Source organism: Pteropus vampyrus, unplaced genomic scaffold (genome assembly GCF_000151845.1).
Source record: "Pteropus vampyrus isolate Shadow unplaced genomic scaffold, Pvam_2.0 Scaffold113, whole genome shotgun sequence".
Classification (NCBI taxonomy): Eukaryota; Metazoa; Chordata; class Mammalia; order Chiroptera; family Pteropodidae; genus Pteropus; species Pteropus vampyrus.
In genome coordinates, this window is record NW_011888894.1 from 2,638,306 (window position 1) to 2,657,330 (window position 19,025).

Here is a 19,025-nt window from a genome sequence, read left to right on the forward strand (position 1 = left end):
ATGTCAGGTAATATCTCATTTTCCAGGGGAGGAAGTGAGGCCTTAGTGCTGTGTGACTGTGCAGTTCCACACAGTCCTTTTCATGGCCCATACCCGCCAAGCAGTGAACATTTCTTTGTTGTTAGAATAGTTCCCAGATCAGTGAAGCCTTTGACTGGAGAACTGTATTTAAGGTTTAGGGAAACACGAAAATGGATTTGAACTTGTAAGACCTGGATTCCTGCTACTTAGATCCTAGACCTGGATCCTAGCTGGGGGATTTCGGTCAAATCACTTAAACTCTGTTTTCCTCAAAATTGGTGATACTAAAACCTGTCTTTTGGAGTGGATCGTAAGGTTCAGATGAAGTCATGTATTTGAAATTGCTTTGTAAACTTTAAATCAGTATAAAGATAGGTAGTGTTTTAACAACTTTGGTTCTGTATCCTTATTCCCAGTGGGGCAGTCCTAGTTATCACAAAGTCTTAGACAATGATCTTTTGTTCTTCTAGAAATTAAACTTGCTCTAAATTAGACCTTTGACCTTTGCACAACTGACAGACACTGAAGTAGACTTCCTTGATATAATGATTGTTAAAATCTGATGAAAGGACATTGTATAATTGGTTTGTTTGTTTTTTTAAGGAGCATTTTTATTTTCAAAGTATCATAAAACAAATTTTCTTAGAAAATCTGGTGTAAAAAAAATCACAACCTTTAGCGTTTGTGTGCTCACAAAGCTGCCAAATGAAGCCTAGCTCTAGTGAATCTCACAGTATTTCATTGATGCTCATATGCTGTGTGTTCATTTATTTTGCCTTCTGTTTGCATTAGGGAACAGATAAGGTATAGGTGGTACTAAAGTTTTAAATAATAACTCTATTTCTCCCTCCCTCCAGACTGTAGCAACTATCATTCTATTTTGTCTCTGAATTTGACAACTCTAGGTACTTCATGTAAATGGAATCATAAAGTATTTGTTGTTTTGTGACTGGCTCATTTCATTTAACATAACGTCCTCAAAGTTTATCCATGTTGTAGCATACGTCAGAATTTCCTTCCTTTTTAAAGGTGAATGTTCCATTATGTGTATACCACATTTCGTTTATCTATTCATCTGTCAGGAGACACTTGGGTTGATTCCATCTTTTAGCTATTGTGAATAATGCTTCATTAAACATGGTTGTGCAAATATTTCTTCAAGACCGAAGGTTATTTGGGTTATATAACAGAAATATAATTGTTGGATCCTTTGGTGATTCTGTTTTTAAGTTTTTGAGGGACTGCCGTAGTGTTTTCCGTAGCAATTGAACCTTTTTTACATTCCCACCAGTAGTGAAAAAAAATTTGAGGAAAAGATTTTTATTGCATCTCCTTAATGCCAACTTCTCAACATCAGTGTTCCATAAGGCTAAGAAAGAATGCATTAGTTGTCCCATAAGTACCTCTTCCTAGAATTAAAATCTTAAAAAAAAAAAAAAGTGCCTCTTAGTTTATGGCACTCCGTCTCTTGAAAAGTAGGCAAGAGGAACTGTGTTTTCTTAGTGGTTTGTTGTCAAGATAGGCATTCCTGTCAGAGCAATTTGCCTGGCATCTTCCTCACTTCCACCTTCTGTCTTGTGATATTAAAAAGTCCAAGGTCGATCGTAGTATGTGTCTTTACTCTGGAAAGTTTATCTTCCTACAAATTCAGTTCTCTCGAATGAACTTGGAATGGGGCATGGCGGTGGACTTTTTCTTCTAATTTGCAGCTGTCACAGATGGTTTAGTGTCTGGTTTCTCAGTGATAGGAACTATTTAGAATGACTATTTAGAATCACAAGTCTTCAGGGCTTACAAGTCAAATAAAACATAAATTTCCAAAGCCACCAAGCTGTAACAGCCAAATCATCAAGTTCTTCTGTGTTGGTTAGTTCAATCTGTTTTACTCCTTATGTCCATACTACTAATTAGGATTGTAATAGGCCTTCAGCAACCCCTTAGTCTTATTAGCCTATGTAAATAGATACCTATCCTTTCTTCTGATATTTTAAAAGAGAAAGCTCACAGCTGGCAGTATATCCTGGTGTCATGTCAGGAAATGGTTTTGTTTATCTAAGCTTAGACTGGTTTCAGAAGACTTTATTACCTTCTTGCCTCATAGTTGATATTTTTAATAACTAAATCTTGAGAGGAAAAGTATAAGAGAAGAATCTGAAATGGATTCATTCCTGCCTCCAACTCTAGCAACTATTTTCTTCTCTCTTCCCCTCATCCCAGTGCCACTTATGTTTAAGAGAAGAGGGGAAGATGCTTTTTCTTATCTTAGGCTCATGGACACAGACAGTGGATTAGTGGTTACCAGAGGGAAGGGAGGAGGGGAGATAAAAGGGGTCAAATATTTGTGATGGAAGGAAATCTAACTCTGGGTAATGAACACAAAATGCAATATATATACAACTCACTGTTAATTCACTTGAAACTTATTTGATTTTATTAATAATGTCACCCCAATATTTTTAATAAAAAATCGTATTACTAAGCAAATGAATGAATGAGTAAATAAATAAAAGCACTCTTAGTTTCCATTGTCCAAGCTAACTAATTCTGCAAGTACTTTTCTTTAGGGGTCCCCCTTCTCAGTCCTTTAACCAGATTTCAATGCTTCTCCAAGCTCTTAACCTTACTAATTTTTACTTGGGAACCCTGGAGACTTGAGAAAGAATTGAGTATAGTAATAGGAATGTGATAAGAAAACATCGCCAACAGGAAAACATGAGCAGACAATTCATAAAAGATGAAATATAAATTACCAGTAAGTACATTTTTTAAAGAGTTCATCATGATGAATTCAAGAAGAGCCAATTATTAAACGAGATGCTATGACTTCTGCTGTCAGATTGGTAAAGATGAAAAAAACCCCACCACTTCTGGCTTGGTAAAGTTATAAGAAAACAAACATGCTCAGATCCTGCTAGTGAGAATATCAGTATAACTTTTGGGAAGACAGCTTGGCAGTTTATGACAAAAGCTTTCAAGAGTTTACTTCCTGATTAACTTAGCAGTTCTTTTCTAAAACATTATTCTAAGAAAACATGAATATGCTTAAATATTTATCAAATGATTAGAATTTATAGGAAAAGATTGGAAGGGTCTTCATTAAGAACTCTTAATAGTTATCTCTAGAAATAAGTTTATGGGTAGTTTTTATCCTTTGGCTTATCTGTATTTCCCAAGTTTTCCACAGTAAACGTGTATTACTTTTATAATAAGGGATCAAACCATAACAGTTTGTTCTTTTTTTAAACAAGGAGCAAGCTTAGATATTTCCCATCCACCTGCCTTCTCACCCTGTTCTCCTGACTGTGTCTTTCTGGGCTGAGTTCACATGTCGAATAGCATGTTTCGTCAGCTCTCTGCTTTTTCCAAAACCTGCTACCTTAGGGCCAGTCATCTTACCTCCTGCTTTATCACCCAGGGCTTTGAGTGTCCTTCCCTGTAGTTATTTCCAGTTCTGATCTCCAGTTTCATCTCTAAGCAATACATCTTCTAACTAACCAGTTCCTGCTTCCTACTTTTTCATTCACATTGGATGATTGACATTTAGAGGTGAATACGAGTCTAAGTTTATCTTCATTTTATCAGTAAGAAAATTTAGATTCAGGAAGTATAGGAATTTGCCCAAAGTGCCACACAAAGTTAGTGCAGAACCCAGGTCTCTTGTCTTAGTACCCTTTTTTCCTCTCTGTTAGACCATGCTGCTTCCTCTTCACACTTCACTGTATTCAAGAATTGTTACTTATTCTTATATCATGGCATTTGAGTAAAACCTGGAACCCCACCCATTTTCATTACTGTTATCTCAGGCATTGGTGGCTTAGTGACCCCTTATCTAAGTTCTCTTACCCAAAAGAGAAGTTAATCTCCTTTTATGTACCAAGCACTTTAATTTACACACATACACACTCATTAATTCTGATAAATATGCCCATTCAATCCTGACAACCCATTAAAGTAGTTTTTGTTCCTTATTAACAAATGAGAAAACTGATACTTAAGAAAGTTAGGTAACTAACTAAATTCAAGTTTTATTCTTTTATGTTACTTATTTATTTGGGGGGATTTTGCAGACCCCAGCTAAAGTCCCCAAAATGTACAACATCAAAAATAAAAGATTAAATAATACCCTCTCTAAATCCAGGTATTCTCCCCCAACACATACAACACAAATTTAGATTCTGAAGCCAGTTTTCAAAATATCAGAGTCAGCCTAAGAACTGGACCATTTCCTTCTGTCTGGAATTTCCCACTGCTTTTCACAGTGTGGAATATGATGGGGTCATGAACTTGCGACTCTAATACAAAGGAGATGGAAAACTCTTGTAAGAAAGAGTTTAATTAGGAAGAGTAAATCATTGCAAAGTTCTGGATTTTACTAATCTGTCACCTTGTATAACTGAAAGTTAGAGTCTGAGTTTTTATACATTTCAGGTATGAACTGTTCCAGATCGGTGATTCTGTCCTCAAGTTCTTCATCTACAGTGACCAAAAATGACCAGTAATATCTTTAGATGTGATTCCTCTTCTAGGCATCTTTACATTTTAAACCAATCAAGGCCTTAGTATATCCAAAGGAATTAATCTCTAGTACATAGAAGATCTGGGTCCTAGTCCTAGCTAGCTCTGTGGCTTACTTGCTGTAAGCTCTTAGGCATGTTGCTTCACCTTTCTGGAGCGGGTTTCTTCATCTGTAAATGAGAAGGCTAATTAAATAAGATTCGAGGTTGCTTCCAGTGCCAACATATCTTTTACAACTTGACCATTGTACATGAGACCATGTTTGTGTGAAGACTCTTCCTCCTATGTTGATGGAGATAGGAAGACCCTGTAGGCAGTATGGGGAAGGAACTTTGAAGTCTATTCCAGGCTCTACCATATCCTATCTATGATTTCGGGCAAGTCACACAATTTCACAGTCTGATCTCCAGCCTCTTAAACTCTATAGTATTCCCAAACCCAGGTTTTTTTGTGAATAATAAATGAAAATGTTTGACATTGAACTCTCCAGATGTAAGTGATGTCTGTTGTTATAATGGCAACTGGGGACCAGAGGTACTGAGTAACTTAGAGCCTTTTCTCACTTCAAGAGTCCTAGGAGTGAAAGAAGTTGTTTTCGCATGTGCCATCCACCTTCAGATGCTATAGCACTGTACTCTCACTCCTAGTTTTCTGCCTGGTATTACTCTTCCTCCCTCCACAGTTCCAGTATTTGAGAATTGCCAGGCAACAGTGATCATACAAATTATCTATGTGAATTGCCTGTTACTTTGAGGTTTGGTTAGAAAACAAGCCTTTCTGAATTTGGCATCTTACTCCATTCCCACCTCATTTCATCTCACTACACTACACATACATACGCACTTGTACTTTTTAACTCTCTCACATACTTTCTGCTAATAGCTAATAAAATAATTAGATTCTTATTGAAGTACCTGACTTATTCCGGTTGATCCCCCATTCTCCCCACCTCCCCAGTGAAGCCAAAAGGCACAGATATAACAGACAGTACAAGAGGGAACTGATAACAAGCTACAGAGATTAATAAGACACCTTCCCTGCCTTCAGTTGTGTTGTAAGGGCTGCAAGGGCAGTGAGCGCAGAGTGCTCCCGAAGGTTCCTAGTGTGGCAGGGTGGGAGAGGAATGGCATAGAGGAGATGATACTTAAGTGACCACAAAAAGTGGGGGAGCATCTCCATTTGACAGTTGAGGAGATAATGTCAGAAGTTAAAGGAACTACCCCAGGGTCACAATCAGTCAGTCACTGGAGAGGCTAGAGTTCAGACTCTAGAAGAATGCTAGCCTGAGGTTTTGCAGCAAAATAAACTGCTGTATAAAAGAAAAGCAAGTAATTTTAGTTCTTTACTTTTTATCCATTGCTTTACAAGATTACAAATAAGTGTTAAAAGTGCTAAAAGTGAAAGAAACAAATACTTTTTTTTAAGTGAGAAACTTTTTAGGGGAATAAAACAAAAACTAGTGTTCAGAATTAGACTTTTGGGGAAAACCATCTTATTTTCTTCTGTAGGCTGAAAGTTGTCAAAGATATTTTTATAGTACCAGATTAACGCTAATGTAATTACACCGTATACTTGGTTAGTACCCTAGATTTTTTCCCCTGCTGTTGAGAAGCTTCATTTTTCCTTCTTTTCGTCAGTATAAATCAGATGTAAATGAGAAATGTAGCATTTAATTCAGAGATATTTACATGCCGTATACTCCAAAGATGATAATAAATTGATTTCAAATGTTAAAATATCCTTAACTGCAGTATGTTAATTGTACCAAATTATCTTGACAAGACACTAAACTCCATTATTTTGTTTCATCCATGTAGTTATACATTACACATCATCTAAAATTTAGTTTTTATCCCTCACTGAATAGCAGTTTTGCTTTTACTTATCTCGATTCCTGACGGCCAATAGGAATACAGGTTCCTTAAAATGTCATATACACATTCTTGAACCTCAGTTGCTTCTTTTTCTCAAACATTTTAATTTTAGTTTTATCTTAATTGCATTTTGTCTCTCCGATAGAAAAACTTTTGTTGACAGGCCTTTAATTGGGCAAGTTATAGAAGTTATGTGGTCTCGGTCTCTTTGTAAGTAAAAGGAGGTATAAGCTCTTAATTCCTTTCTTTCTATATGATTCTTTTGTTCATTATTTTGTTTCAAGTTAATGCTCTACCTTTAATAGGTGTAAAGGTAAATGGAGAATTGTTAATGGATCAGGGCTAAAGAAATTGTTTTGGAAGGGGTCTTAATATGTATATTGGTATGACAAATCTGGTGGCTTCTGATGTCCTTTTGTTTCTTGGCCAAAAGACATCATAAGTAACCTATCTGCAGGCTAAAGTGACTTGTGAGATTTGACCTTAGAATAATAAGAATACCAGCATGTCACAGACTCTCAGTTGGCAGGCAGTAAATGATTATTGAAGTTAACTTAGGCATGATTCGATATATTCTGTTGGTGAGCTATAAACCATTTCTAAATGCAAGTTAAAAAAGAGAGAGATTCGAAACTAAGCCCAAGAAGGGATATGCATATGTTTATGGCAGCTTTATATTTAATAAAAAAAGACCAAATGTCTGTCAACTAATGAACCAACAAAATATACATTTATACAGTAGAACACTACTCAGCAATAAAACAGAACAAACTACTGATATGTGCCATAATATGCAGATATCTCAAAAGCATTATGGTAAATGAAAGATAGCAGACAGAAAAGACAAGTTACGGTATGGTTCCATTTATAGGAAATCCTAGAACAAGCAAACTATGGGGCCAGAAAGCAGATCAGTTGGTACCAGGGTCTAGGGGTGAGAAAAAGGCATTGATTAGAAAGGGACACAAGAGTACTTTTGGGGATAATAGAAATGTTCTACATCATTATTTCACTAGTGCTTATGTGAATGTGGACATTTGTTAAAACTCATCAAATTGTATGGTTAATATGGTGATTTTTATTCAGTATGACTTATACCCCATATTTAAAAACAGACAAACCCAGGCCAGTATCTTGAATGCCTCACAAAGTAATTAGTTAGGAAAATAATCACTTTTAAACCTCAAACTTAGCCTATTTTTTAAAAGATAACTAGCACTGTTCATTTTTATGATGAATCCATACAAGATTTTGATCCCTAAAATGTATTTGCATAGAAAACAGTAAATAATCATCTCGTTTTAATATCTCATTGCATTTTTGCTTTCTCTTTATCTTTCTGCCCAACCTAGAAAAACTAATTGAGGGACTCAAATCTCCTGACACTTCTCTTCTGCTCCCTGACCTCTTGCCTATGACAGATCCTTTTGGTAGCACTTCCGATGCTGTAATTGGTAAAGTCATCATCTCTCTTTCTTTAGTCATGCATGACGTGTGTGTCTATTTCAAGAATGATAACTGTTAACAGATCCCCAGTGAATAGCCCTGATGAGGAGTGAAAATGCCACCAGGCCCCCTGGTTTGGAGCGATGCCTTGTGCTAACCCAGAAGCCAAGGCTATTTAACCTCCCCGTTGTCACCCCAGATCAAGTGTTTTCTCTGTCTTCCGGCAGCACAACACTATTATTTTTCCTTTGTTGATATCCTGAGATTTCTAGAGTAATTTCTTATGAATGAGGAGAATTGTGGTAAAATTCATATTTAGTTACAAAAGCTTCATGGAAAAAGTTGGTTTCAATTTGGACCTCACCTTTAGCAGATTCTTCTTCTGGGAAAACACATGCCTAGTGATGAAGCACCAGGTGTAGAATCCAGGGCAAAGGCTTGGTCTGCTTGCCCTTGAATTTCCCTGTGTCCTAACCACAAGGCAGGCAAGACTTACAAAATGCCCAGGGACCCTGTACTCCAGGGACACAAAGTCCTAGAACTCAGAAAGGCCATGACCTTATGGAGAGATGGGCCTCTAGCTGGAGGATGTCACACAGTGCAGAAATACCTCCCAGGTATATCATGGGAAGGGATTTGAAAAGGACTAGTGGCCTTTACAAGGCACAGAGGATGTGAAAGGCCCCTAAGTTTATTTCTTAAGAAAAGCAAAATTATTAGAAGATATTAAAGTGCTTTTCAGTCACTGTCTTCTGACATGGACAAGATCTCCTGGGTGGCTCTCATTCTGCGTTTATCTATAAAAACTGAGAATCACCAAGACTAGCCACAGTGGTTAACCTTGCACAGCCATGCTCTATCCGTGAAGCCCAGACACTCAAAGCCGCAAAAATGAAGTAACTTACTGTGCTTTCCATTTCACATGACACTGGCATTTTAGAGACCTGTAGAAGAAAGCCTTCACAGAATAGTCCAAAGGACCTCTGACTGCCTTTCCTTATCCTTTATTCTCCTTTCTTAATGCTGTTACCAAAGAAAAGGCTGATGTTGCCGTTGAGAGTCTCATACCAGGACTGGAGCCCCCGGTGCCCCAGCGCCTCCCATCTCAGACGGAATCTGTGACCTCGAACCGCACAGGTCAGTCAGGAGTCTCTACTGCTGCGGGGACCTGTCAATGTGGGGGGCCCCCAGAGGCAGTCTTCCACCCACGGCAGATGGTCCTGGGCTTATTTTGCAGCCCAGTTAATTCCTCTTAGAAGGGATGTTCTGTATTGTTACAGCCCCAGCTTCTAGATATTGAGTGATATGTTTCCTCACTGAAAAACAGAGTACTTTTTGGAGCCATGTTCTTTGTGGAGTGATCCCAGGGCTTTCTCTGGTTACAGTCCTTCTTTATTCAAGGTTTTTTTTCACTGGTGGCAGGTTCCCTCCACCTCCAAAGTTAAAGAACTTTGCTAAGTTATAAGGACACCCTTAACTCCTCCAGGTTACTGAGCAGTCTTTCCTACCTAACAATGTCAGTGATATCCATGGAGCCCGCGTTCAGATGTGGACATTCTATTCCCAGCACAGTCCTTTAATCATATATAGGTAGGTGATTTGCAGTTAAATTGTGGGCACAGTTGAAATCTTCCCTTGTTCCAGCATTGTTTTTACCCGAATTTCCTAACTTGGGACAGAAACAATTAAGAGTCTAGGAAGTATAAAAATTAACTCATCCAGGTAAAAAAAAAATTAATGCAAAAGACGATATGGTTTCTTTTCCTTGTACTTATTTGGTCATTTTCTCCTAGAAAACTTTCCCAGAAAATAATTCATGTGTTAAAATACTTGAACTCTGAATTTTGTCTTCTTTCTGTTCTTTCACTAAAAGCAAAATTACATGTTCAAAGGAGCAATTCAAATGTAAACAACTACTGAGAGGCAAGATCATTCTGTTTTGAAGAGGAATCTGGTCGAGTTCTAGAAAGTACTGTTTAATTGTGTCATATTCTGCTACTAATCAGCCAGGGACAACCCCTTTCTGGTCAGCTTGGGTACTTCATCCTATCATATAACTTTTTCCCATGAATGTTTAGGGAAAGCTTATGTGAAACTCCTAGTTGCAAAATGGCATTTGCTGAGAACTGAGTTGTTAAAGTTTTTTTGGCATCCAAATCACATACGTGTTTAACCAGTAACCTCTGAGTGAAAAAACTTTTCCACATTTATATATTAATGTTAAGAGGCATCCAGAAATACAAGTTTGTATAGGTGAAATCTGGAGTGCTTAACATGTTTCTTTTGGTTTTCTTTCCCCTGCCTTGGCTTGTATGTATAACATGTAAATGCCATAACTTAAAGGCTACGGTCTAATCTCGTGTATTGTTGTGTGTACCATTTAATGCCATCACTGACCTGGGATGCTGTTAATCTGGACTCAGACTCTCTCACTGGGGAAGATTCCCTCATCGATTGCTCTCTGCTCTCTAACCCTACTACTGACCTTCTGGAAGAGTTTGCCCCCATAGCAGTCTCTGCTGCAGCCCATAAAGGTAAATACTTTCTTCTTCTTGGACCCACATATATGCTTGGAAGAGGAGAACTGAACAACTCCTGAAATTTTTCCTTACCAGAAGTCTTTGCTGTGAAGTGTTTTAACCACCTCCTTACGAGGAAAACTTGAGTTTGTATTTTCAACCACAGTGTTATAGTCCCTCTCAGTAAGAATATTTAGTAAGGCTTACAAAACGGATTGGTGGAAGTATTGCTTGCTGGCAGTCACCTGGAATACAGATAATCCATGCAGTCAGTTCAAGTAGATGATTGAGTTGACTAGCCACTGACGGACTATAATTATTAATAAGATACTTGTAGGCCTTAGAACTTAAAATTGTTTCATCAAATCTGATGTGAAGTTTTTGGGTAGTGATAATCAAGACATCATTCCTCAAAAGTTGGTCTTCAAAGATTGAATTTGTAAAAGTTTTTAATTTTAGTTAACCTTTGAGCCATGATTGATTACTGGATTTCTCTTTCTAATCTGCCATTTTCACTTCTTAGTCTTTGTTTAATACTGGTTTGAAATTCTGTTGGACAGAGGTAGCTTGAATTGAGTTCTGTTCAGTGAGTAGTTTGTGAAAGTGATAGGCACAATGCCTGGCTTACTGTATGCAGGCATTCATTAAACTTTCTGTGTTTGGGTAGTGAAAGTGGTTTTCTGGCAGAAGCAAATGCATAGAAAAGAAATAGCATAAGTACTTTCTGAAGGAAGTTCAAGAAGGAAGTCTCCCCAAGATGACTAAAAAGTAATTAGCCTGTGGTTTGCAGGGGTAATAGCTGAGCTTTGGTTTTTTTCCCCTTTATAGCATTAAAATTATGTTTTTGTAGAGCATTTAGAAAGAAGTTACCTTTTAACCAAGTACATCTGGCGGGAGTGTGTCAGCAGCAGTATAATTACAGAGGAGCAGTACTTGCAGAATAGGTGCTCAGCTAGCACTTGCTGGTAGAATAGCCTTAATTAGAAGGGATTAGAATATTGTAGCAAACTTCTGCTCGAAATCTCAGTGCATGTGATCTTGTGCCCCAGTATTACCTGAGGTATCAGAGTTATTTTAAATATCCCATTCACAAGGCAGTGAGTCCTTTCAGAAGCATTTTGTTTGCCTTGTATATATATAGCAGTTAAAGAGTGACTGATAACCTATTCCTGCCCCTGGTTTTGACTTTTTCAAATATTGTTAGTCAGGCCTCTTTGTTTGCTAGATAAATGACTAATTCCTGTGCCTTTGCGAATTACTGATGTTGAAGAAATACCTACCTCACAATAACTACAATTAATAGTCTTATAATGGTAGAGAGAATTCCTCCTATAACCCTTTTCTGTAATCATTTATGAAAGTCTTAACATGGCCAGCTTTAAAGCATTTTTTTCTCTTTCTCTGAGTTTTCCAGTTTTGCTACTTTTATTTCAACTAAGCATTTTCATCTTTAAAAACTGCAGTGATTGTACAGTTGGGAACTTTGTGCCTCTTACGTGTTCTCTCATTTGCTAATCTCTGCCCCTGTTTCTGCTTGTGTACTTGCATTCTGTATTAAGCTGCAGAAGATAGTAATCTCATCTCAGGTTTTGATGTCCCTGAGGGCTCGGACAAAGTGGCAGAAGATGAGTTTGACCCTATTCCTGTATTGATAACCAAAAACCCACAAGGTAAGAAAGAGAGGATGGGGAAAAGAGAAGAGCTTGACATCAGCTCTCTACAGAATAGTAGTGTGCCTAATCTACAGGGGGGTGGGAAAGCAACATTTAATGAAGGAAATTGAGAGTAATGACAATCATTGTCAGCTGGACCAATATAGGTAGGTAGCGATAACAGATACAGAGATACCACTAGAGGTATCTTAAACCCTGACCATGGTGTTTTCTTTAGAGAGAGGAAAAGTATATAATGGTTTGACCAAAAGCTGGTTTTTACAAAGTATCAAGCTAAAAATAAAGTGATCTTTAGTCGGTGGAAACCTGAAGGCATATATCAAAAAAAAAAAAAAAAAGCACTGAACATTGTTTATCTTGATTAGAACAATCTGTAATAAATATTCTTCCCAAAGACATTAACCATGGTGCTTTGGTATTGTTTGCATCTTTTAGACATTTGTGGAACATGCTTTTTCCTCTTTGATGGATTAAAATCATTCGAACATGCCACAAAACACTGAATTGCATAGGACCATCTATATATTTTTTAAAGCACGTTTTTATTGCAGTGGTCTTAACTATTTTCTCCCCAAAGCAAAAATTATTGATTTTTACTTTATTGGGCAGATGACTCAGTGTTATCAGGAAGTTAGCGTACAGCCAGCAGTTCTCAGGCAAAATATATATTCTTTTAAAAATAGCATCCTCTTTGCAAGATGTCCTGCATATAGTATGGTGTGCACACAGTGCCTGAACATTTGGTGGGAGGTGGTGGACACCTAATTTATATGTTTAAAAATCAACATGTAAGATTTGCAAATGTAAATTGTTGCTTCTCTAGGGTTTTGTTTTGGTTTGGTTTTTTCTCCTTTGCTTGCTCTGCACATCTAAACCTTAACCCTCTGTGTTTTGTACTGAATTCCTATCTCTCCACTTCCAGGTGGGCACTCTAGAAACAGCAGTGGGAGCTCTGAGTCCAGTCTTCCCAACCTAGCCAGGTCTTTACTGCTGGTGGATCAGCTCATAGACCTGTAGCCGAGACCCAGTAGCAGATGCAGTTCTGTAACCTTCATACCGTAATATACATTTTCGTTACGGAATTATGAGAAAAATGATTTTTTAAAAATCTGAAAATAAGGGGCCCTCTAGCCCTTATCTCCTACCCCTTGCCTTCTCCTGTAGAAACGATAAGGAAAGAAAATCACTTTGGCCCTCCAGGTAGTCCTTGGCCAGTTCCTCCCTGTCAGTTTGCTGTGTTTTCTCATTACCCTTCTTCAATAGCATTATCTTAAATCAAGCGCTAGATGCCATGAGCTTCACCTCTGCTGGAATCAACTCCACCAAAAGCTTAACTGTAACTGAAACTAGTGAATTGACATCTTTGCCTCATTCTTGCTAGGAATGGCCTCCTAAATCAATCCTCCCAACCCGTCTCCTTTGGCCAGATGCTGATGAGTGTGTTTCTCTGTTTTTGTTTTTATCCTGCTGCATCATTATGAAGACATGGCTTCTTCAGTTGGTCTTAACTCTAGGCAGTAGCCCGGAGATGGGTGTGTGGTTTAAGAGAGGGTAAAACTGACTGACTGATGGTACATGTTTGAAAAGAGAAAGTGAGCCCAGCTCTAGCCAACCAACTCTGACCTTGACTTAGCCAAGGGATTTTCCACCCCATGCAACCTGCCCAGCATTCGTCCAGCAATCTGGCTTCCATTGAACCGTGATCTCAGATCTGGAGACGTGACTGCAAGTACTTGAGATCCTTGGATAAAATGTGTACATTATATAAATCCCAAGTATTGCCATGCCTTTTCATGTTAACTGTCCCAAGCCAGGATCTCAGAATCAGACCAAAACAAGACAATGGTGGTAATATGATACCTTTTATTAGAAGACTTTTCACTGGGGGGTGGATGGGGGAGGGGAAGGAATTGTAGCAGAAACAGATGTATTTTTCTTGTGATTTTTATTTTGAATCAAATATTGTAAATTGTGTATAAATGAAGACGCTGAATAGTTGTTTCCACTTGGCGTTTCAAGTTCGATATCAGGTGTCTGTACAGGGTTTTGATCTCTTTCCCTTGTATAACTACACAGCAATCGTACAGTGTAACATATGGAATCATTTTGAGTAGACTTGTGTGTTGCTATAAGCTTTCAAACAGGTCCTCTGTCTTTGTAGATTAAGCATGTTGTTTATTTTCAGATAATCAATAAGTATGCTGATGAGCTAGGCACAGTGAGACTCTGGCTACTTACTTTTCTTCCTCTCTGATGTTTAAATTGGAAGATACAGCCAGTGAAATATGTTAGTTGGTTTTCTTTGGCTTCCTAGATTTAAAAAAACAAAAAACAAAAAACAACGAAGCCTAGCTCCTCACTAACCTTAGAATATTGTTCATAAAATAAATAAAGGGCCCTGCGCTGACATGACAACATGCCTCATGGTCACCCTCTGTATATGTCCTTATGCACTGAAGTGTATTTTTTTCCTTACTTGGAAAGCAATTTTTTAAAGTTACCCCTGTGAAAAGAGGCAGGCACAGAAAGCCCCGCCGCGGCCCCTTCCTTGAGTGCCGTCTTCCGCCATCAGAAGGGAAACTCTTAATTGATAAGATTTGTACAAATAAAATTCCAAGTCCACTTGCTTGTTTCTCTATCTAGTACATTTGTTTCTTCTTCCTCACGCTTGCACTTTAAGGGGAAAGGAAAAGCTGAACAGCAACGACAGTCTGCAAAACACTGCACCTCGGAGGTCAAGCTTTGACCCCAGCAACGTGCGAGCAGCCTTTGAAAGGCATCAGAGGAAAAGTCTGAATCTTTCAGTCTTCCTTCTGACTTTAAATACTTCCCGTGCCAGCCGAAACTAGATGAGCTAAGTAAAGGCCTCTGTGAGGATATGGATCATTTCCAAATTGAGGGAGGCACAACCTTCCCGCTGAGGATTAAAAAAGGCACCCTTGAAGAGCTCTCCGTGATTGGATAGCAGTGAAAATGGGACTTGGTTTCCCCCCTTATGGACAGGAATATTATTGAAGGTCAAAATTGTATTCTTTTTCCTGGACATAGAAAGAATGTATAAGCTAATGAAGGAAATGTTTATTTTTAAATAAGAATAATTGTATGCCTATGTTTTCCAATTTGATTTTTTTCATGCATACATCTTAGAAATATAATGAAATATGTAGTTTCTCGAAACCATGAAGTATACAGTCTAGAAATTAGGTGTCTCTAAATTGTTCCTTTGGTGCATTATCCGTAATTACATTGATATATATTATCTAGTCATCTGGCTCAATAAAGCTTAATGGAGACTGTTAATGAAAAGAACAGACTAGAAGCCAGAGATTGGGTGGAGGAGGCCTGAGGGAAATAATAGCATGAAATTCTTTAGGAGTAGGGCCTCAAAAGGGAAAACTATTTTTGTGTTAAAGCATACAAATGAGTGACTCAGTGAATGAGGCCTTTTGGTGTATAGCATCATCCCTGAGCTAAAAGAGTTTATTTGAGATGAGTGTAGTGTGCTGATAATTGATAGACCTATGAAACTATAGACTGAGCTATAAGAGGGACCTAGAGACCATCTTCTGGTCCATCCACTTCATTTTACAGGTGTAGGACCTGAGGCAGGGTAGCAGAAGAAGAGGCCCAGGCAAGGTAGGCCACCTGGGATTTCATCCAGACCTCTGCCAGTAACTGTCTGAATGACGTTCAACAGGTGCATCACTTCTCAGAGCTGCTGCTCTTGTTTGTACAATGATGAGTTTGGACTAGGTGGTCTTTAAGATTATAGAATTCTAAGATTCTAAGTATATATTATTATGCTTTGAGAGGACTGTGAAGGATTTATATATCCTGATGTTCTTCAATTATCTAATGTAATTCTTACTATTATATAGCAGTATCGACATTTTAGAGAATTATAATGGACTTTTACTAACCTAGGTTGCTCTTTCTTGGTTATCTGAATAGAAGCCTAAATGGTCACAGAGTTTTGGACATAGATGTTCCTTTTTTTAGTACCCCCCCTCCCCGTGTGTTTCTCTCATACACACACACAAACATACAGTACAACAAAACAGTATCGGATTTCAATTCTTTTAAAAATGTTTAATCAATGATCTGCTATTTAAAAATGGACAAATACTATGAGCATGTTTCTGATTTGCTTTTATTTCAACTGTACAAGATTAGTAGCTATACCAAAAAAACATGATTTTTTTTTTTACCCTTTAGAGCATTCAAATAACTAGATTGCTAAATTCAAGTCCTAACGTTTTAAAAGACACAGGCCTCAGAGGAGATAAGGTTTAAATGGGCACTTATAAATATGGTTATAATTAATGATTACTTACTTTAGCAGGCATGTCAGAATTTTGACATCTAATTGATGTTCCCTTCAAAGGCATCTAGTTTTACTTGAGAAGCTAATACTTATTCTAATGATGCTGCCATCATTTAAGTTACTTTGAAACTCCTGTTCTTAGAAATAACATCAAGGAAGGTAATAAGGTATTAAGAAATCCATTGTACTGTTATCTAATTAGTATTGCTTTTAGCATCTGAAAGTATGTTCCCTTTCTTGATCTACTTTTTCTACCACTCTTGGTTCTGTGTAACATTTAGCTATTTTTAAAAGCAAAATCACCCCCCTAACATGAAAAGTGGTTACTACTGAAGGTAGTAAAAAAAAATTCACAGAACGTACCTTATAAAGTGACATGATCATTCTTAATTTCTTTAATATTCTGAATAAGGGAATGTCTGCAATTTTGCCCTTTAATATGGTTTAGAAAGTTGAAAGATGGGTGTTTTAAAATACCTCTGAAACAGGTTATCACTTTGTTCGGGGTCATTTAATATGGGACTTAGCTCTTCCTAAATTAGAGTTATAGAACTTGGATTGCTAATAATTATAGGGGAACAAACACAAAAAAGAACCTGTGTTTCTCCAGATGGAATGTTAATTTTATTTATACTACTTTTTCCCACTCTCCTGGCAGACAATCGATCATTTTGATTCAAACCAACCCAGTCTTCCCCTAGATGAGAAAGTTTTCCTTCAGCAGTGCTGTGGGAAGCAGGGGACCTTTGGAGCTGACCTCAGCCCAGAGGTATGGAGGGATCTGAGTTCAGCCGAACAAATGCATGCTCTAGATTGGTTGGACCAAAATAAAGTTCCCATGATGATGATCTCCAGGAAACTTTAAGTTTCTCAGTCTATAAGGTTATCAGGATCTTATAGCCACTAACTTAGAATTTGAGGATAAAAATGACAGGATTGCTTCAATTTAAATTAAAAAAAAAAAAGACAGGATTGCCCCAAATACTGAATTAATAAGCAAATTAGAGGCTGCCAAACAGAACAGAGAAAAGATCACATGGATATTTAAAATGGAATCTTTACTCAAACACTTCAGGTATTACAAAGCTATATCTTTTATTCCTCTCTAGAGACTGTGTTTTTTTTTTACTAACGGAATTAGCCTTTTCCTTTTCCATGCTAGTAATGTTCCTGGATACACTTGGATTTTTTGAGTCAGAATGAATTCCGGATGACTTCCATTTCAAATAATCTGTAACAAGATACTATTTTGTTTGTTTCTCCTGGGTTTCCTTTCACTGAAGTAGAGGAGGGAGGTCCTTCAGATAATACAAAGTTACCAAACGGTGGTAGTTGCTAGAATGGAAGACACTTCCTTGGTCTCCACTTGATGTAGAGTCCTGAATGTACTCTTTTTCCTGCTAGTATCCTGCTCTGCCCTATTGCACACCCCTTGTCACATGGATGTATATTTACCACAGGTCTTTATCCTGTCCTCCCCAAGAAGGCAAAGCAAACAGAGGTACATGAAGCAATCTTATGCAGTAAAAGTGTGAAATTTGAACATTGCTACACAAGTATTGTATAAAAAACAAGTCTGTAAACAAATTTCTTATGTAAACATACAGGGGAATAAAGACTTTTATCTGTTCAAACAGGAGCATTGATGTTCAGAGATGTAAATAATTTCAAATAGCTGCTATTTTCCCGAGCTGAAAACCCACTTTCACAAAAAGGATTTAAACACATTGTTGAGTGACAGTAAGTACCCGTGTACAACGGAAGTGCGGACATGCTGAGGACATTTTAATGAGTCATTGCTACCCTAGCTTCACCTTGCGGCCAGGGAGGATAAAACCTGTGTGACCCTGCATTCGATATGACCAGACACAGGTTGTAAAATGGAGCACAGATTTGCAGCTGTCCTCTCATTTAATCTTTACCCAGACCAATTTAATTAAACATTTTATGTTGGCAACAGCAGTTTTATGCCCAGGGAGATGTCTCATTTAATTGCTCCATTGGCTTGAGAGGCACATCATCACTAGCCAATGTCATCTCCCATCAAATCCCTCATTCCCCAGTCTTGGGTTTTAATGCAACATATAGTAGAACCAAATGCTTGATTTTATCACCTAAGCCAAAAGGTCATGGAAATTATTAGTTTGATATATATCTCTTGATTTCCTGATTTGGCTCCAAGAGTGTGAACTTCACTTGGTGCTACATTTCTGAAGTTTTTATGAAGGGATATTTTGCTTTCTACCTTCTAACTATATGAGAAGGTTTCTCAATACTCCAAGTTTTCATTTTCAGTTTTTGGCAAGAAATATGCCTTTGAGACTCCCTGTAACTGTTATTTCAATTGATAACATAGGGGAAAGCGAAAATTCAGGTTGTGCACAATATGTTGCACTAAGGAATATCTAGCCTGAAATCTAAGTCTTCGGATTTCAGTTTTCTAGAAGGCACTCTGATCACCATCATTATATTCATCAGATAAAAATTTCCAGGGTAAACCTATCCCAAATCATTCAGCACTTTTCATTGTTTTGAAACTTAACAGGGAGTTGGTGAGGACAGTTGCCAAATCATTTATTTTTGGGACTCCTTTCCTACTCTCTGAAGCATGTGAGCTCTTACTGAAGTCTGTATCATTTGGAGCCTCAAAAAT

At 37.7% G+C, this 19,025-nt stretch overlaps 2 protein-coding genes across 4 annotated transcripts in view; both read left to right on the forward strand.

The window, feature by feature from the left end:
* The window catches only part of AAK1 (AP2 associated kinase 1), a 150,869-nt gene extending 133,515 nt beyond the window's left edge, over window positions 1-17,354 (forward strand). For all 3 annotated transcript variants that reach the window (XM_023533832.1, XM_023533833.1, XM_023533834.1), the window contains exons 19-23: window positions 7,763-7,864; window positions 8,892-8,993; window positions 10,280-10,390; window positions 11,935-12,045; window positions 12,971-17,354. In XM_023533832.1, coding sequence (XP_023389600.1) covers window positions 7,763-7,864; window positions 8,892-8,993; window positions 10,280-10,390; window positions 11,935-12,045; window positions 12,971-13,065 — 521 coding nt within the window. In that variant the 3' untranslated portion in view covers window positions 13,066-17,354. The remainder of the gene's footprint in view (window positions 1-7,762; window positions 7,865-8,891; window positions 8,994-10,279; window positions 10,391-11,934; window positions 12,046-12,970) is intronic.
* LOC111743409 (uncharacterized protein FLJ45252-like) overlaps window positions 1-19,025 on the forward strand; it is a 31,838-nt gene that overhangs the window by 2,973 nt on the left and 9,840 nt on the right. The window lies entirely within an intron of this gene.